The 20,834-nt window shown below is 47.5% G+C and overlaps 1 protein-coding gene across 3 annotated transcripts in view; it reads left to right on the top strand.

The window, feature by feature from the left end:
- WBP1L (WW domain binding protein 1 like) overlaps positions 1-20,834 on the top strand; it is a 59,966-nt gene that overhangs the window by 22,817 nt on the left and 16,315 nt on the right. The window contains exon 1 of one of the 3 annotated variants that reach the window (XM_073685321.1): positions 16,882-17,125. The exons of the other annotated variants lie outside the window; for them this stretch is intronic. Coding sequence (XP_073541422.1) covers positions 17,099-17,125 — 27 coding nt within the window. The 5' untranslated portion in view covers positions 16,882-17,098. Of the gene's footprint in view, positions 1-16,881; positions 17,126-20,834 lie in introns of those variants that run through there. 3 annotated transcript variants of the gene reach the window in all.

The following is a 20,834-nucleotide window of genomic DNA, read 5'->3' as shown; positions in this document are numbered from 1 at the left end:
CCCACTGCAACTAAAGACAAACAAGGAAAACAGACAAGGGGATACACTTGGCTTTGACAAGACACCAGAGAGAAGACGACCACAATCCACCAAGAAACTCCAAGAAGAAAGTAAAGAAAGTAGCCGACTGCCAGATCTCCAGGTTTCAGCAGGGGAGAATAGTTCTATCACCGGCGACTCTCTGGAGACACTGAGGGTTTTTAATTATCAAGCTAGGGTGTGTCAATTAGCAGAAGGTGGAGATCACTGCTGGGTTTTAGTGAGCGAAGTATACTACAGAGATGAAAGAATCAAGAAGGTGTCTGCAAAGCCAAGCGCCGCGACCTTCTACAGCCGAATCCAGAACGACTGTCTGTCAACTTTTATAAACCCGTGACAGCACCACCGTGCAGTATTGTATGAGTTGTGAAAACATCTTTAAAAATTTTGATACCTCTTGCTTTTATATTACCATGTGAGGCTTTCAGATACCAGTAGCGGGCCAGCGTTGTACTATGTGAATGGCGAGACTTTTGTCTGAGCGTGGCATTAATTTGCAGCAGCCCACGTGGCTTAGGAGCAACTATAGCAAATGTCTCTACATTGTGCCTGGTGGCAATAACATTTCTACCTGTTATTGGAAGGACAGAGTCATAGTTGACCCAATATTGAGGCATAATAGATGTCCGTCCCGATCAACCTGTATCATAGTCATGGGTGAATATCACAGTTACTATGTAAATGCCTACACCCGGAGACTTGATATGGAGAGATTGCCGATGATGGCTCCCAGAAGCTTATGCACACCTGATAAACACCACATGGGTGTAGCGTCACGTGTATGTTTAGTAGTTACACAATCAAATGATGGCGCCACGTAATTAAGAAAGACAAAACAAGAATGTACATATTAATATTCATCTGTACTATGCCGGCACCTAATTACAGACCGCATTGGTCGAGGGGTTTGTGGCACGTCGATGGGTACACAAAGCCACACTGCATGGGATAGTCTGAAAAATTGCACAAGTGTGTCCGGCAGCATAAGACCTCTCAAAACCTTTCCTGCATCCTGGGGGGCCTGCATTGAAAAAGCTCAAACATCAGGGATCAGGTCCGACATGTAATCCTTCTATGTGTAGTTCAATGCGGCCCACAACATGGTGGAGGTAAAACAAAGGAAAGATGCCCCATAAAATTCACAATGAATCCCTGTGATATGATCGTCTTCCATAAGTTATGGACGGGCAGCCCGTGTCTATTTTAAAGCCTAATTGTCTTTTCACACAGAGTAAAAGCTTAGTCTTGCCGAGTTCAACCCTCACAAGTTAGAACTGGTTTTGCCTCACCTACCATTCTAGTATGGCTACCTCCTATGCTCTGTAAATTTACTCCTCTCTTTATCTGGAGGTGGCTGCTCTTCAGCACTATAGGCGTTGGAACTTCCTTTCCCTTACTCCCCAGCATTCTTTGTCCAGTGAATTTGTAGCCCCAAACTGAAAGCCGGAACAAGCAGGTAACTGTAGAGGGATTTTTCAGTGGCAAGATAAAATCCTTTTAAACAAAGTATTGGCGGCATTACCCTTCTCTGCAGTTAATGGCCCACTGCCTGTTAAGAGTAGCAGTAAAGACATGAGACGGATTACAAGAAAAGTCTGTCTCTCGGCACTTTCTCTTCTGTCTGTCTGTCAAACTGCATTTAAGCTTTCAGCTCAGGGCACGCAAAAAAATTGCACAGTTCATTCTGGGTAGTAAGGTAAAGGAAGCTATAGCACCTGTAGTGCTGGCAGGATGCATAATATTGCTTGTGTTACATATGTCTTCACCTGTTAAAATGATGGGAGCCTTCCTGATTAACCCAAGGATTTCCGCAACAGAAATGTCCATTTTGGAGCCAAGAAGTGTAAACACTGCTCAATTCCTTAAAGTCAGAACTTTCCTTATTTCTTTGGTGTGCAAGGCAATGTATCACATAACTAGTGGCAGACAGGGACAAAAAGAGCCCCAGTGCTAGAACAGTATAGGGGGCCTTTACAGTCCACCTGCTTTGGAGGTAGAAGTGGCCCCTTTACCTCTTGGGCCCCTGTGATGGTATGTCTGCCCCTGCACATAACAATTCTTTGCTCAGCAGCATGGCATAGTCCTTTTAATACTATATTATAGCACACTGATTGCTGTTTTATTGGACGCCATCACTGTAGTTCAGAACCTGTGGACCTCCTGTAAGATGCCGCATGTTCAGGAGACCACTCAGTTTGGCTCCTCAGTCTAGTAATTGCCATTTTCCGGCATCCCATGCCGCTCTATATTTACCACCATGTAACTCATACAAAGTTCACATTGGACTCTGTTTGGGTAAACTGCTGGGAGCTGGCAGAAGTCCTGTTTTTATAATTGCCCACTGTTTTGCCTCGGCCAAGTAGATTTTCCCATGAAATTCTTGTCCCCTTTTGCCCATTCATCCTCTTGTTTTCGTTTTTTGTCAGGGACTCCCCCCACCCCCCTTTCACTCCCCCATCCTCCCCTTTTCATTTTCTGTAAAATATTTACTGCAAACTTCCCAGGACTTCCAGATATGTTCTCTATAAATACCTCGTTGGGAGGTGATTGTGAGCAGTATTGTGGCTACACACTTTGTCGCTCTCCCTGGCTGTCGAAGGCTCTTCATCAGGACGCACAATCTGGCAGTCCCCATATTTCCATAACAGACACTCCTTTTGGTCTATGCGTCTGAGTTCGCTCTTGTTATTAGTTTCTGTTTTGCCATAACATGTAGGCACTAATAAATTTCATCCAGATAACTGGTTTATTAGTAGCCGATGCTTTGTTCCATTGGATAATCATTATACACATAGGAGGAACAAACTTGAAGGATGAGACGTATAATGAGTTTTACATTTTGTTTGTAAATTTTGCATGAATCTCCATATACACTACATGGTTATTATGAAATGCCTCTTAAGGCTATGTGCTCACGATCCTGATTTGAAACAGAAATTTCCTGAGCGCTTCTGCATCTCCTTGGCAGGAAAAATGTTGGGCAATTATTGATGCGATTTTTGATGCTTTTTTGGAGCTAAATAAAGTTATTTGGTGGGACATTGCTTAAACCCTTGGATTACCTTCAGAACTGGGGTGAGTATATTGGTTAATTTAAATTATTAAAGAATTTGTCTGTTGTATTTCAAATAAAGTGTTTGCTCTGTGTTTATTTAACTCTTTACTTTACATTAATTAGTTTTGGTCATGAAAAGGTCTGACACCTTGTCATCACCAAACAAAAGAGCTGGTTGTCAGCTAGTCCCATTCACCCAATCTTCATTAGCATTTCTATTCATGTAATTTATGCGGCTGCTGTGAGCTGCTATTCTTAGCCTGGGAAGGTGCCATTTGCAAACATGGTCCCTGGCCATAAAATAACATCTCACAGCTGGTTCGACACTTTTATTGTCGGTACATGTGAATCCACCGCATTTAATGACTTCAATCAGTCAAAAACTGCAGCGGAGACTAGCGTGTCCGCTACAGAAATTGACATGCTGCTGGTGAGTTTGGCTACGTGGTCACGGTTCGGAGCCGCTGCAGGTTTGACGCTGCGTGTTTATACAGCGTCAAACCCACAGTGTCCAGATGTTACGGTATAGTGGATGTGATCTCTAGAAATCCCATGTCCACTATGAGTGCATCAGAGGCTGCAAATCACCCGTGGACACTGACATGCAGCGCGTCTTTCAGGACCGCAGCATGTCAAATTCTCTTGCGGAGTCAGTAGTCTCCGCAACAGAAATTTGACCACTAGAATGTATAGGATGTTTTAAATCTGCATGGTTCAGTGAAAACGTGGATTTACCTGTGTTCAATAGAATGCAACGTTTTGGACGCAGCAAAAATATGCGTGCAAAGCACTGCTACGTCCGGATCGTGGGTACAGAGCCTAAAATTTAAAAAAAAAATAAAAATTGGCATCGGCTCCGCGTTATTTTTTATAACCAGCAGAGGGAAAGCCGACCGCTGGGGACTGATACTAGTAGCAGGGGAAGGGGCCATTAGCCAACAATGTTCCCTGGCTGTTAATATCAGCCCACAGCTGTTTGTTTAGCCTTTACTGGCTAGATTACAGGGGGACCCCAGAAAAAATTTACATGGTGTCCCCCTATAAAATCTAACCAGCAGAGGCTAAACTAGACAGCTGTGGGCTGATATTAATAGCCATGGAAGGGGCCATGGATACTAGCCCCCTCCACGGCTATTAATATCACCCCTCCGCAGTCCCAGAAATGGCGCATCCATAAGATGCGCTACATCTGGCACTTAGCCTCCGCTCTTACCACTGCCCTGTAGCGGTGGCAGTGGGGTAATGGGATTGGGGTTCACGTCAGCCTTGTATTGGTAGCTGACGTGAAGCCCAGGTTATTTATGGAGGGTGTCTATAAGACTCCCCCCATTACTAACCGCATAGTAAAATGGTCGCCGCTTTTTCAATAAGAGACATGGCCAGAATAAAGTATTTTAATGGAATAAAACACACACGGTTCTACAATATATATATTTTTTTTACACTCCGTCCGCGAAGCCATCGATCTTCTAAAAAAACCCGTAAAATAACAAACAACCATGTCCGCAGTCAACGACGCAGTCCACGTACCACCAACGATTGTCCCGCGACGATCCGTGTCACTTCTATAGCAGTGATGTAGCACCCCGAGGACTCGGCTGCTACAGGGGTATTGCACCTCGAGCCAGAGGTGTGGTATTCCACTCCCGGGTAAGGATGGAGTGTGGAACTGAGCTCAGTTAGCTGCATGCACTACACTCATCCCATTTCCGGGGGACAGAACAACGGTACTCCCACTAGGTAGATGTGCAGGTACGACAGCGTCTGTCCCTGGCTGGAGTGGGAGGGGGGGAGGAACATCCCAGTAGTGTAGGAGCAGACAGGGGAGGGACTCTGGGCATTGGTAGGAGCCCATTGGGTGCTAGTCACCTGGGCTCGGGTGTCAGAGGGAGTATAAAGGTGGGCACCATCTTGAGACAGGAGTTGAGTCTGAGGAGAAGCTGAGGGGAGTTCAGCCAGAGAGGGCTGACAGGGAGCTGTGGCTCCGGCTGGGCCCAGCTCCAGGGCCAGGCCTGAAGCGCAGAGAAAGAGGAAGAAGAGGAGAAACACAGTGAAAGGCCCAGAGACGCAAGCAGAGGGAACCCTGAGATCCCACAAGTGAACTAAGACGGGTGAAGGGTTGGCAGAAAAGGGTACCGGATCCCAGAGCGGAGGCTAACAGGAGGCCCCAGGTCACCAGCCATACGGGTGAGCACCACACGGTATACCCAGGGACGTGGGCTACTTGTAACCGCCGAAAGCAGGGTAGCCAGGAAGGGTACAGACTAACGGGAAGGCCTACAACTCCACCTGGCCAGGGGAACTCCGGCTTACTCGCAGACTAACCAGGCCCCAACTACTAGCCAGTACTCCCGGGGAAATTTGCCTTGTACCATCAGTAAAGGCCCTGAACTGTACCCTCGCGTTTCCGTGCTTCCTTGTCGCACCGTTAGTGCTGGGACATCCACACCAACACTCCCAACATCATCCACATCCGCTGCCCTGAGGCCATACCTCTCCCGTTGGGGGTTATATCAACATTGCTGCACACCTATACCACCGGCCTCAGCGGTCTGCCCTGCAGCGGCGGTTTCATAACCGCATTCAACGGGTGGCGTAGTCGGACACTAATACCATCATACCAATAACCGCTACTTAGTTTGACCACCCTGGGCGCGGACCGGGTCACCGCCACACGAAGACTACTACCCCCATCGGATCCGGGTATCCCCCGCGCGCACGCGCGCCGCACTACAGCACTGGCCCAGGGGGTGAGTCAACTTTGGCGTAGTCGGCAGGATTACGTGCCCGCAACCACCGGGTACTGCGTGCCTGAAGAAAAGTTCATATTTACCGTAAAAAGGAGTCTCCCGCCAATTCCAGAGGGTTCCCGCCATCGGACGCCATCTCGGGTCGTTTCCCGCCGTTTACCCGCCATCTGCAGCCTTTTCCCGCCATAAAGAGACAATTCCCGCCATCTGAGACGATTTCCCGCCCTGGCAGAGCGGACGCCATTGTGGGCGTGCCAGAGGGTGGCAAGAGGCCACCTCCCATCGTGGGCCAGGTCCAAGAATGGCGCCAAAAGCGGAAACCGCCCCCACCAGCAGAGACTGCAATGGTAGAAATGTCCATCAGCGTGAGGGGGCTGCCCCTGGAACTGACGATCACCAAGTTGCCCCGGGACCACCCTCAATGGGGGCGGATACAGAACAAAACAGAGAAGATGGGTGCGGCCTGGAGGAGTCTGGACAGATCGCACCCGGAGATGGAGGGAGAGTCGATCAGCACCGACCCTGTGGTCCGGAACATGTTGCAGGCTGCCACCCCAGAAGGCCTGGTGGAGATCCTGGCACAGCTCCCAGAAATCGGGAGCGTGCACAGACCGCGCTGGAGGCCTTGGCCCGGAAGATGGCCCGGGTACAGCAAGAAGCGCTGGCCGAGTGGAGGAGAGAGATGGTCCAGCAGGCTGGAACCCGCCAGCAGAGGATGCCACCCGCAACGTGGAGCGTGTCTGCCCCTGAGGATGGTGCAGGAGGAACGGAGGCCGGAGACTACGCCGCAGAAGGAGCCGCAGAGATGGAAGCAGGTAATGGGGACGTCATCACCCCGTGCCCCGTAGCCATAAGCCTGCCCCAGCTCCCCGTCGCAGAGCCCGAAGTTCCACTCACCGTGCCCGTTGCCGCACCGCCGCTGCTTCCAACTAGGCCTCAAGCGGCAGGAGCCGCGGTCGCGCCCTCTGTTACGCCACGCCCCTTGACCCTGAGCGCGGCAAAAGAGGAAGTGCCCCCGGCCTGGTCGCAGGGCCGAGTACCCCCGGGCGCCGCAGTCTCTACAGCGCCCTCTACCTCCACAGCGCCACCGTCCTGGTCGCAAGGCCGAGTACCCCCGGGCGCCGCCGTCTCCACAGTACCCTTCACCTTCAGAGTGCCACCGGCCTGGTCGCAAGGCCTGGTGAATCCGGGCGCCGCTGCCCCCACCGCGCCCTCAACCTCCACAGTGCTGCCCCTGGGTGAAGACCTATTCACGCAGCACACTTGCCCGGATGGGCAGCCCTTCGTGTGGCCACCGGAGTACGTCAACCCCCGACTCCGGAAGGAATGGCCCCTGTGTGAGCCTCTGATCCCGGCTCCAGCGCCCGCCAACATTGTCCCGCTCCCATTGGAAGAGGCCCAATTTGCGTGGGACCCCACCGGTGAAAACCTCATGGGGTTCACACAAGAGACCCGGGCGGCCGCAGCCCAACGTGAGGAGTGTTGCCGACAACAACTGGAGGTCTTTCAGAGGGAACGGCAAGAGAGGCGGGTCCGCGAGGAGCGGCTGCAGGTCCAAAGCGCGGAGCAGAAAAGCCGGACCCGACGAAACCGCCGTGCGGCCCACGGTCCCCGCGCCACCGGGACTGTAATAAAGTTTCAAATGGAGCACGGCTGGGGCTTTATCCGGGATCACAGAACCCCCGGCGACGTCTTTGTCACCCGCAGGGATGTTGAGAGCCACCTGCCGGAGGGACACCGCGGACGTGACCTCTACCCGGGTGACGAGGTCACCTTCACCCGGCATCAGTGTGCCAAGGGACCGTACGCCCTTCACGTGCACCGGCTGACTGAGGAGGAGTTACAGTGGGAGGAAGATCAAGAGGACCCGGACGGGTCAGAAGACTATCCTCAGGAGGAGACAAGGAGAAGACACCGCTACTGAAGGGAAGTAGCCCAAATAAAGTACTGTAAATAGTTACCCGTAAGGGTACTTGACATGCTGCTAATCAGAGTGTGGTCCCCGTTGGGACTAGTGTGGAACTGTTTAAAGGGACTGTTTCCTGTGTGCCCCTAATCCCTTACCAGGCTGAGGACTGTGAGCAGCCATTCCCCTGTTCCCACTGGCCGAGGACTGAGAGCGGCCATCCCCTGTAAATAGTTGCGCTTCTTCAGGCGCCCTCTTCTGGTTTTATAAAGAACTGTTTTTCTACTAGTGACTGTTGCACTTTACCCGGTCACAAGTTGCACCGTGGCCGGAGGAACAAGAATGCTTTATATGGAAAAGTTTTATATCAAAAGTTTATGCTGCTAAGATAGTAATCTAAAAAGTTGCCTGTAATGTTATATCTTCTGATAATATTTTTATAATGTTTTATATGTTAGTGTATATTTTAAAAATTTTGTATGTTTTGTTTTATTCTTTTACAGCCCGAGGACGTGCTGTGATTTACCAGGGGGGAATGTAGCACCCCGAGGACTCGGCTGCTACAGGGGTATTGCACCTCGAGCCAGAGGTGTGGTATTCCACTCCCGGGTAAGGATGGAGTGTGGAACTGAGCTCAGTTAGCTGCATGCACTACACTCATCCCATTTCCGGGGGACAGAACAACGGTACTCCCACTAGGTAGATGTGCAGGTACGACAGCGTCTGTCCCTGGCTGGAGTGGGAGGGGGGGAGGAACATCCCAGTAGTGTAGGAGCAGACAGGGGAGGGACTCTGGGCATTGGTAGGAGCCCATTGGGTGCTAGTCACCTGGGCTCGGGTGTCAGAGGGAGTATAAAGGTGGGCACCATCTTGAGACAGGAGTTGAGTCTGAGGAGAAGCTGAGGGAGAGTTCAGCCAGAGAGGGCTGACAGGGAGCTGTGGCTCCGGCTGGGCCCAGCTCCAGGGCCAGGCCTGAAGCGCAGAGAAAGAGGAAGAAGAGGAGAAACACAGTGAAAGGCCCAGAGACGCAAGCAGAGGGAACCCTGAGATCCCACAAGTGAACTAAGACGGGTGAAGGGTTGGCAGAAAAGGGTACCAGATCCCAGAGCGGAGGCTAACAGGAGGCCCCAGGTCACCAGCCATACGGGTGAGCACCACACGGTATACCCAGGGACGTGGGCTACTTGTAACCGCCGAAAGCAGGGTAGCCAGGAAGGGTACAGACTAACGGGAAGGCCTACAACTCCACCTGGCCAGGGGAACTCCGGCTTACTCGCAGACTAACCAGGCCCCAACTACTAGCCAGTACTCCCGGGGAAATTTGCCTTGTACCATCAGTAAAGGCCCTGAACTGTACCCTCGCGTTTCCGTGCTTCCTTGTCGCACCGTTAGTGCTGGGACATCCACACCATCACTCCCAACATCATCCACATCCGCTGCCCTGAGGCCATACCTCTCCCGTTGGGGGTTATATCAACATTGCTGCACACCTATACCACCGGCCTCAGCGGTCTGCCCTGCAGCGGCGGTTTCATAACCGCATTCAACGGGTGGCGTAGTCGGACACTAATACCATCATACCAATAACCGCTACTTAGTTTGACCACCCTGGGCGCGGACCGGGTCACCGCCACACGAAGACTACTACCCCCATCGGATCCGGCTCCGGGTATCCCCCGCGCGCACGCGCGCCGCACTACAGCACTGGCCCAGGGGGTGAGTCAGTGACATCAGCAATCACTGCTGTAGAATACAGCACTGTATACTGACAGGAGTGTAAAATCACTCCTATCAGTATACATGCTGCAGGAGGTCACTGGGGTTGATCAGCTGATCAGCCCCGATGAGCTTATCACCCTGGGAACATTCTTGCGAATATTCCCAGGGTCAGGTGAGCATCAGCTGATCGGTCACGTGACTATCAGCTGATCAGTGAAGTCAGCGCAGGTCCTGGCAGCTTGGTCCTCGTAGGAGCGCGCCCGCTCCCGCAGTGTGCTGCCGGGGACCAGGAGGACACCGGGGGCCGCCGGACAGGTGAGTATAAGTTTTTTGTTTTTTTTTTGTTGTTGTTGTTTTTTATTATTATTTTTACTTTTTTTTTTTTTTTTTTTTACCGCGGGCTGGGCAGAGCAGACTACTACTCCTCCCATCCACGTCACTCTTGCTGCCATCAGCGAGAGCGGCAGTCGGATGAGAGGAGATGTAGTCCTCCTCTCCCGAGCCGGGTGCCACCCGCACCGCTTTTCCGCCGCGAATTTGCAGCTATTGGCTGTAAATTGAAATGCAGCAAATCCACAGGTATAAATATTATACCTGTGGGTTTGCTGCGGTTCAATGCAAGTCAGTGGGCGCGAATTCGCGGCAGGATCGTGCAAGAAATGGCCATGCTGCGGTTTTACCGCAATGGTAATCCGGAGCGGAAATCTCCGCATTATGTGCACAGCACATCCGGATTACCATTGCTACAGCTGGCAGACCTATTACAAGCGTTTTCGTGGCGGGAAAACCGCCACAAAAATGCACCAAAAAACGCATCGTGTGAACTTGGCCTAACATTGAATTTGGGCTTTTTCTTCAGTCCTGTTGTAATCTGCCTTTACTAACAATGTCTCATCCTAAAGAGCTCACGGATACTAGTGGGGTCCTGTAATAGAACGTCACCGGTGTCGCAATTTCTCCCCTCCTAAATATTCCACCAGCATCGGTGAGTGATATTATTGTAAAATAGAAACCTTTAGGAGCCACTGTAACTCAGTCACAAAGTGAAGACCACATAAAGTTAGAGCGGAGTCATCAAGTGCTGAGGAGCAGAGGGCCGAAAAGTCACCAATGTTCTGTTGACTCCATAACAGCAGAATCCAAACCTCCTCTGGCCTTCATATCAGCATAAAAATTTTGCCTCTGGAGCTTCTTGGTATGGGTTTTCATGGCGAAGCTGCTGCATGCTAGCATTACATCACCAAGCAAAATGCCAAGAGTCGGATAGAGTGGTGTAAAGCAGCTACCACTGGATTCCTCACTCTTCTCTTTTCTGGATGATTCTTGGTTTGACGATCATTAGAACATTACCTGCCTGACTGGCAGAGGTGGGAAAATGCTATAGGCTTGGTTTTCAGAAGTTGGTCTAGGTCCCTTAGCTCCAGTGAAGGGGAAACCTTAATGCGTCAGCATACAAGACATGTTGGATAATTGTAGTTTCCAACATTGTGGGAACAGTTTGGAGAAGGCCCTTTTCTGTCCCAGCAGGACTATGCTCCAGTGCACAAAGCAAGGTCCATAAAGGCAAGGTTAGGGGAGACTGGTGTGGAAGAACCTGACTGGCTGCACAGAGCTCTGACTTCAACCTCATCGGGATGAACTAGAATGGAGATTGACGTTAGAGGAAACGGCTGTGCTCAGTGTTTGATCCTACAAATGCTCTTCTGGATGAAGGGGCAAAAAGTGCCACAGACACCTCCAAAATCTTATAAAAAAACCTTCCCGGAAGAGCGGACTCTGTTACAGCTGCAAAGAGAGGGACCAACTCTGAAAAAAAAATGCATTTAATGTAGGAATATACACAATATAATTGAGTCCTGTACATTTTTGATGGCTGCCGCTTTTTATTAATTGCATTTTAGCTTGCTAGTGGTAAATTAATGTCTCTTAGGACACGAGATCCATCTTCTGGGCCCACCACCTTTCCGTCCTGCATAAGCACGAGAAACGTTATTTTTTGGCTGAAATGCGTAGGAGATAAGTGATGCCAGTTTCTTAGATCTCATTTTGGGATTCCTGTTTTATGGGGGCCTTCATCTAGAGTCGTCTTCTTGTAAATATTGGATAAAGAGCACTGATTTTTCTGCTGACCGGACTCCCCACCCCCGAAATCGCTGACCTCACGTCTCTTAACACTTTGTCAGATTCTTATCAGCGTCTTATTTTTAGTCTCCTGAAAGTGACCCTTTAATGAAAAACACAATCAGCAGCTTTTGTACCGCCAAGTGATTTTACAGACTTTTTTACCCTCGTTATTACACTTGCATAACACGTTGATGTATTTGGGGTTTGTTTGGTCGTCTTACGCATTCCTGAGATTTAGCTGTGGAAAATGCACAGTGGTGCAGAAAGTTGTTTGTGAAGCGATACATCGGGTATACGTGTTAAACTCTCACCAACCTTTCTAATCCAGTCAGCTATTTTGTTGTTTCAGTCTCCTACCATGTTATTTAAGAATGTGATAATACTGTTTAGGATTTTTTTTTTCTTGCTTTGAAAACATTCCCAAATATAGCATTGAAGTAGCATGTCCGAGCTAGTACACTATATGCTATAAAGGACTATTTGTGCTAACACATAAAACATTTTAGGCTGTGTGCCCACTATACGTTTTTTAAGCGTTTCCGCAGCGGTAATTCCGCTGCAGAAACGCTTACAAACGCTTGGTAAAAGGTCTGCCATGTTCCCCAATGATAATCCGCATGTGCTGTGCACATGATGCGGAAATTTCCACTGCAGATTATCATTGCGGAAAAAAACGCAGCACTACCAATTATTTTGCGGAATCGCCGCCATTGTCTTGCATTGAATCGCTTAATATCCGCATGACTAAATGTGCACATGCGGATATTAAGCGATTCAATGTGCGGATGGTACCCGGGTCTGGAGAAGAGGAGACTCTCATCCAGACCCAGGTACCATAAAAAAAAAAAAAGAATTTAAAATAAAAAAATACATTATACTCACCTTCTGATGGCCCCCGGTCTTCTACCCCGTCTTGGCTCCCCGGCGGCTCGCGATGGAATAAAAGGACCTTCCATGACATCATTTAGTCATGTGACAAGTCACGCGATCGCTGACGTTGGCGGTCGCGAGACCTGTCACATGACGTCATGGAAGGTCCTTTTACACTACCGCGAGACACCGGGGAGACCGGACGCATCGGAGAAGGAGACCGGGGGCCATCAAAAGGTGAGTATAATGGTTGTTTTTTTTTATTATTATTATTTACAATTTTTATTCTTTTTTTTTTTTTAACTAACTTGGTCACACTATATAAAATCCATGTCGTTTGCATGGATTTATATAGCGTGACCAAGTTGTCAAGCACTTTTCCAAGTGATGCTAAAATCGCTTGATAACCCGCATGTTAAAAACGCTCCACAAACTCTTTTCCCTGGCTGGAAAAACGTATGTACAATCCGCATGCGTTTTTTCTGCCAGGGAGAGCAGAAACGCTCTGGAAAAATTCAGAGCATTTCTGCATCGTGGGCACTTAGACTTGGAGATTTTGTGCTTTAGTTGGCTGCGGTGCATTATGTGACCTTTAACTTCAGAAAGAAAGGTAGTACTCACCCATTCTTCTTAAAATGTTCCTTTCTTATGGTGTGCGGTACATAAAAACCTACGTCATCGGACTGAGACCCCGAAGGGTGTGCGGGGGAGAGGAAAGAAGGACGACGGCCGTTTCGCTGCCTTCCGGTGCTTCAACGGGTCCAAAGTCTTTGCATACCATAATAAAGGAACGTTTTAAGAAGACTGGGTGAGTGCTACCTTTCTTTCTACCTTGTGCTGAAGTTGAATTTTCCTTGGTTGTGCACCACCGACGCAGTCTTGAAGCACGCAGTCTGAGTTGATCCCTAGTGATCCATGCTTGTTTCCATATTGTTGAATTATGTGACCTTTAGTTTGTCCTAACGAGTGTTTTCAGTTACAAAGGTTTTGCAACGCGCCCCCTCATAGTGCAGTAACACTTGATTACAATAAGGCTATGTGCCCACGATGCAGAAATGAAGCGGAAAATTTCCGCTTCATTTCTGCATGTCCTTGCCTGGAAAAACGCATGCGGATTTTCACATGCGTTTTTGAAGCGTTTTGTACATGCGGAATTGCCATGCGTTTTTCTAATGCATTGTAGATGGCAATTCCGCATGCGTAAACGCACAAATAATGAACATGCTGCGGATTTTTCCGCACATCAAAAACGGTGCGGAAAATTCCGCAGCATGGGCATTGACATTGCGGCTTGTCATTGTGGACCATGGGGCACGGATTAACAAGCGTTTTACAAGCTTTTACACTGCGCAAACTGCGCAGCAAAAACACTTGAAAAACGCATCGTGGGCACGCACCCTAAGGCTATGTGCACGCTACAACTTTTTCAGGCAGGTGAAGCCTCTTTAGGAAACACCGTCATTTTTTCTTTTTCAGATGCTGGCGAAACTTTTAAAAAAGATCTGTGGCCATCTTTTCAGTCGTCTATAAAGTATAGAGCGTCTTCAGAGCAGGAACATGCATGAAGAATGATCCAATCGCTTCTTTTAACCCCTTGGCGTCTTTGGAGACCTGAAGCGGTTAAAAGCTGATCAAAACACTACATATGCACAGAAATGCATATCTTCATTCTTTTGAGTGCTTCTTCAGGGGTTTTTGGAGTGGATTCCACCTGAAAAAGCTGTGCACATACCCCAAGACTGAAATCCCAGGGAGCAGATGCCGTATGCAGTCAACTGCGGCACCCAATTATGATGACATTAACACGTGCCTGTTAACTACTGCAGATGGCGTGAGTAACACCCTGTATGAATGCCAACCAAGCCTGTATTAGGTGCACAGTACCATATGCTGGGGCACTAAAAAATTTACCCTGTTTGGAGCGACTTCCGGTAGAACTTCAGAAGTTTTTAACAAGTTCTTGTAACTGATGGTGAAGTTACCTTTCCACACCATATTGTTTTTAACTCCCTGTTCTTTGCTGATCAATTTCTCATATTTTTAAATTGTCTGGCTCTGTTTTTACTAATACAGAGTATCCAACATAAACTTACTTGGCCACCTGTCACTTTTCATAAATGTCATTTTATTACCTGGTATACATGCCGCTGTTCTCCTCAATCTGGCATTGTTTTATTTTGTTCCTGCGCATCTCCGTTCCTGAGAATAAGGTCTCTTGTATGTAATTCTAGTCTCTTTAGCCAAGTAGGCATGGTCCCCAACTATATTTTCTTTGAGAGTCTTTTTGAATACCACACCCACTTGGCTATGAAGACTAGATTTACTTACAGGAATGAGAGACCATATTTCATAAATGGAGAGGCGCAGGAACTAAAGAAGAAGAAAAAAAAAAAAAAAAAAAAAAAAAAGGCAAATTCAGGAGAAAAGCAGCATTTACACCAGGTAATAAGAAATGACATATAGGACTCGGGACTTGTCAGCGGTTGTCACATGTATATTTTAGTGAAAGTTTGTCGTTCTGAAAACACAATTCTGGATAATCTTTCCCTATTAGGCCGGTTTCATGTGTCTGAATAGGATCTGTAATTGTCTGGAACGGCTGCAGGTCTCTTAACCCAAATTCAGCAACCACGTATATACCTATGGGGTAGTTGGGTTTGGGTCAGTAGATGTACAGGTGGTCCCGACAATGCAGTTCATATTTGGACATGCGAAACCGACATATTTCTTCATTGTGCTATTTCTCTGTTATTTCTTTTAGAAATTAAAGGTAATTTCTTTGTCATCAGGTATCCATGTCTGTCTCTACATCATACTGTATGTGTCACTTACTGGGCTGCTTGCTGTATTTTTGATACCCTCCAACTGATAAAACTGTGATTTTATCATTACAGGACTAGTAAACCTGCTGCTATATAGTTCTCTCTCTCCATGAGCTCTGTATAAACCATCCCAACCACTTATTGTCTGCTTTCTGCCTATGCACAGTGTACACAGAAAGCTGCCAATCAGTGGTGTTGGCGGAGTTACACAGAGAACTGCTAGATTAAACAGGGATTTTATTAAAAATACAAAACTCAGTCCAGTATGTAACACATTGCTGGATTCGGGGTCTTTGCCCCTGCATTATGCTGCTCTCAGATGGGAGAGCAAAAATTGGTGACAGATTCCCTTCAATAACGGAGTGTTATCAGATGGGGGGTTCCACATTGTCTCTCATTGTCAGTGATGCAAGTACCAGACTTTGTAGGAACACACTCCATTGATCAAGGCGAGTGGTAACACCCAGTTGCCACTTTATTCATAGGTCTCTAGAAGGAAGTCTGTGGGGTAGTAAACATGTCCATATCTTTTTATTTTTTTTCTCCCTCGGACCAAGTGATCAGCACAAAATCAGAGATGTTCAATTTTCATCAGTCTTGGATCAAATTTGCCAATGCAATGAAAAAAGCCTGACAGTGGTCTGATGCCATCCATGTGCTGTTCATTTTTCTTGGACTGTTCAATAGGAGAAGGTTGAGAAACATTCACCTTCTTTTTTTTTTTTTTTTTTTTTTTTCCCCTTTTGAGAAAAACTGATGAAACTAAGAAGGTAACAATTAACACTAACCAAACCCTGATGGCAGTATGAGGAAAACACTGATGAAACTGACCAATTTTCTTATAAGCCCATGTTCACACTTTTGGTATTTTACCTCAGTATATGTAAGCCAAAACCAGGAGTGGGTGATAAATCCAGAAGTGGTGACGAGTTTCTATTACACTTTTCCACTAATTGTTCCACTCCTGGTTTTGGCTTATAAATACTGATGTACAATACTGACCAAATACTGAATGTGGCCTAAAAGAAAATCCCTGATGTCTGAATGAGTCCTAAGGCTGCAGTCACATATCTAGGTGTCACAGACCGACTAGGAACCATCATCCAGGGACCGGCCGCCTGACTCCTGATTCGAACATATGAGGCTGCGGATGCGTGTCGGGAGAGCGGCCGGCCCGCCCGCGCGCGGATGCGTGTCGGGAGAGCGGCCGGCCCGCCCGCGCGCGTCATTTTCGTTGGTCTCCTCATACTTGGTGGCTGTGTTGGGGCTCCGTCTGAGTCGCATTTTTCTGCGTTTTAGACAGACGCCCCTGACTGAGACAGCGATGGAGGCTCCCAACGCGTCGTGAATGTAGATATGCTCCTTCAGCGGGATCCCCGCACTGGACAATGAAAGAAAAAAAAAGTTCATATTAATGCCCAAAGTGAGCTGAGGAAGCCAGGACTTTTTATGTTGCATTGTGACATTATGTGTCAGGTTGGTGAGTGATGTTTGGGCTTGGCCACATTGCGAGTCTGTACAGTCGCCTCGTTTCCTTCCGGAGTGTGTTAGATAACTGCAGGTCCCAGCCCGGGTCCTGAGATGGTTAATGAACAGCTGTTTTGGCCTCTGAAGTGATGTCATTTCCAGCTTGGCAGCTGTCTGGGATTTGTCAGGCTGGGAGTGGAGTTCGGCCAGTGCATGCTGTGTCCCGGGACCCTGTTTACTTAATAGTGGCTGCCAATAAAGGCCTGGCTGCCGGGACACATGAGGAAACGCTGCTGCTGGAGCTCTTTGTCAGGTCGCACGCTGCTCTGGAGAATGAGACTGCAGGATGCCTTTTCTTCTAGGCCTGAGACAGGTAAGACGACAGAAGACTCGTGATCAGAGACGCCGTCGTCTTTGTCACCCTGGGGCCGAGGGGGGTTTGAACTTGAACTTCAGAGAAGTTTTCTCTATCCGAGCACAACACAGACCTGAGCCAGCGTTTTCTGCTCGCCCGCGGTTCTGGAGACTGCAGACACTTATCTGACTGATTACAGGAACCCCGGGTAACCTTTCTGGTCAACAATGGAGAACAACGCACAGCTGGATTACCAATCCCATCCTCAACATGTAATTTACCGTCTTGTAAGAACAGCTCTACAGCAATTACCGTCTTATCTCCGTGCCCTTATGTGACCTGAGGGGCCGCGTGCAATGATGGAGGGAAATGTTTAAGGTGTATATAACTAGAGATGCTTGAGAGCCGGGTATAAGAAGCCTGAAATGGCGGCTGCATAGAGTCCCCCGTGGCTCGCTATCGGTGCACGATGGACAATGGGATTCATGATTACGTCAAGGGGTCGCTGTCATCTGTAATTATAGAAATTGCGTGGGAACTCTCGTTCACAACTATCTGCCTGTGTAAACATTGGTGGCGATCACAAGCAAAAATGCTCATACATTCGGTAGCATAAAAATCCTCGTTATCGGTAGCGCATTGCCCCTTATATATGGGTGACGTGCTTGCGATATAATCCTTTGTGGGGACAGAATGGTCGTATTCACAATCATTCTCTCCGCATCACTTTAGATCAACAGGCCAGTAAACGAGCCTTCATTGATTCATACATAATTGTTCACGCCATAAAGGTTTAGTCAAACAAAGGGGTTGGCAGCATTAATAAAAAAAAAAAAGAAAAATCTTATGAAGTGAAGCTCATTAAAACCATGGCAATTGTGGTAACATTTCCGGAAGTTCTCCCCTGCACTGCAAGGACCATGGCACAACTGTAACGGCAGAGTACGTGTTCCCACCGGCCTTGATGAGGGAGCGTGCTGAAGTCTGAAGCGCCGGTTTCATTAAGGCACCATTTACACAATGCCTCTTTGGTGAGTTTAGGTGTTGCAGATTTTCTGCACCAATTAAGTTACTTGTGTTTTTGACGCTGCTTTAGTGTCTCTTTGGTATGCCACTTTTTAAATAAAGCTTCTGTATTTTGGTAAAACTTTGATAGTCGTGTGCTTTACAAGCATTTCCACAGTGGCAAAGCACTAACTGCACATATGCTTTTTTAACCTGCAGATTTTCCGCAGCTAGTGCAATTCCATGGGGAAAATCTAAAAAACTCAACAAGAGAAATTGACACGTTGCGAATTTGAAACGTGCACCAAAAATCAGTTTACACTACGTAGAAACAAAACAAAATGTTTCATATTTCCCGTCCACTTTGCTGGAACTGTAAGATGCTGCAGTCTATTTTTTTCGTTGTGGAAATTTAACTTAACTTGTGCCACAAACCTTACTCCAGTGAGGAACACTACAGCTCGTCATGAATTAGATTAGTTGTTGCATCACTGTCCCGTTCCGCCCATTTTGGCAGAGCTGGCTAAAATGCCATGTTGCACAAAAATTTTGTGACTTTTCTAAGCGTAATCACTTTGATGAATCGAGGCCCATTGGTAAGTTTACTCAGCACAATATCAGGTGGATTTTCCTCTCAGATTTGCAGCCAGAAAATTTGCAGCCACAATTGACCTGTGGTGTGAATTTTAATGATGAATTCCTGCACTGTTTAATTGCGGAAATTTCTGCAGTTGAGTTGTTTCAGATAAATGGGACAATTGCAGAACTTTCTGCATCAAAATCTTCTGCAAAAAAACACAATTTGTGAACATTCTTCCAGTCTTCGATGTGAGGGCTTCAATTTTGGGTCACAAGACCCGTGGTCAGCCTGTGCATTGCGGTCCATCCTCGGGCCGAGTTTCATGGCTATCTGTATGAACCTTTATGGTTGAGAATAACGTAAAACAAGACCCAAGTCTGTCCTGACGAACTTGTGATCCGCAAAAGACAAAACTGCCTCCCTAGACCTTTATAAATGTCACACAGCTTTTGCTTACAGGCCATGCCCATGGCGCACCCCTCTTTCCAAAACTCAAAAAATGTCTTTTCCCATCAGTTTTAAAAAAAAAAACCAAAAACATTGAGGTTCGTTTTACAACTGCAACACAATTTTCGAAGAATCCAGCAACTACTTTTTTTTTTTTTTTCTTGTGAATTCCAAGATAGTTTTTTTTTTTTTTTTTGTTTTGTTTTTTTGTTTTTCTCCCTTTACAAGATTTTAATAGAATGCTGGCTGGAAGGGGTTAAATGACATTAGTAGAAAAACACCATTTTGGGTCACCCTGAAAGACCTTGCCCTGTGCTCGGTGTGTGACTTTCGGTGAGCTCAGCAGCCACTATCCAAATAAGAAAGTAAATAATTTTACAGTCCGCGACCTGAAAGGGGAACAGTAGCGAATGACTCTGCTGGTTCCCAATCGGGAATAGGAGCCCTGCCAAGTATTTGTCCCGAACCTTCTCTGAACTGCACATTTAGCACAGCAATCTTTTCCAGCCCTCCTTTCAGACATACTTTCCCTAGCACATGTTCCTCCGTGTAAAGTTCCTGGGATATAACCGTCTCCGCAGGCCGCCTGGTTTGTTTGCATGTTTTCACTCAATTAATGGCTTTTACTACTACAGGTTTTTACTAAAAAAAGATTGAAAGAATTAATAGGCACTTAGGAGTAGCCTGCACTATGACCAAAATAATGGAATAAACTAGACAAACGAAATGCAAGAATGTTACTTTGTATTGTGTTTGTAGCTTTTGTGTTTTATTATTTTTTTTTTTTGCATTGTGATTTATTCATGCCCACATGCAATCCATGCGAAAAGAAATGGAGAAACCTAATCCTAGGAACTGGTCTTGTTTCTGGCAAGAAGAATTTACATGTGCAAGACCAAATATATGGCTCTGTGATTGAGTTTTTAGGCTTCAGACATACTTGTCACCTGTCCTGTTTTTGGAACAAAGGGTTATTTATCCTTTGAGATAATAAGACTAGGGCAGGGATGTCAAACTCAAACACAGAAAGCCAAAATTAAAAACTTTAACAAAGTCGCAGGCCAATCAGTATACAGTACAATGGGCCCCATATAGTCCTCCATGCAGAATAATGGCCCCCGCAAAGTCCTCCATGCAGAATGATGGGCCCCCGCACGGTCCTCCATGCAGAATGATGGGCCCCCGCACGGTCCTCCATGCGGAATGATGGGCCCCCCGCACGGTCCTCCATGCGGAATGATGGGCCCCCCGCACGGTCCTCCATGCGGAATGATGGGCCCCCGCACGGTCCTCCATGCGGAATGATGGGCCCCCGCACGGTCCTCCATGCGGAATGATGGGCCCCCGCACGGTCCTCCATGCGGAATGATGGGCCCCCGCACGGTCCTCCATGCAGAATGATGGGGCCCCGTATTGGGGAGCAATTATAACCACCCTACAGGCCAGATTTGGCCTATGGGCCAGAGTTTGACATGTATGGGCTAGGGCTACATGGTGACAGTCTACAGCAATTCACAGGCAATTCTATTTTTTAAAGCTGAGATTTTGTTGTAAAAAGAAAAAAAAAATGGCCAAATTGCAGATAAGTCACAGGTGACTTGCATTGAAGTCTATAGCAATTGAATCGCTTGCAACAAGCAAGAGAGAAAATATCACACATGGAAACATCTGCGTCTGCTTCACAATGACGGTGAG

This window comes from Phyllobates terribilis, unplaced genomic scaffold (genome assembly GCF_046119375.1).
Source record: "Phyllobates terribilis strain yellow unplaced genomic scaffold, ASM4611937v1 Scaffold_5__5_contigs__length_657084704, whole genome shotgun sequence".
In the NCBI taxonomy this organism is placed as follows: domain Eukaryota; kingdom Metazoa; phylum Chordata; class Amphibia; order Anura; family Dendrobatidae; genus Phyllobates; species Phyllobates terribilis.
This window is presented reverse-complemented; position numbering and strand designations above follow the sequence as displayed.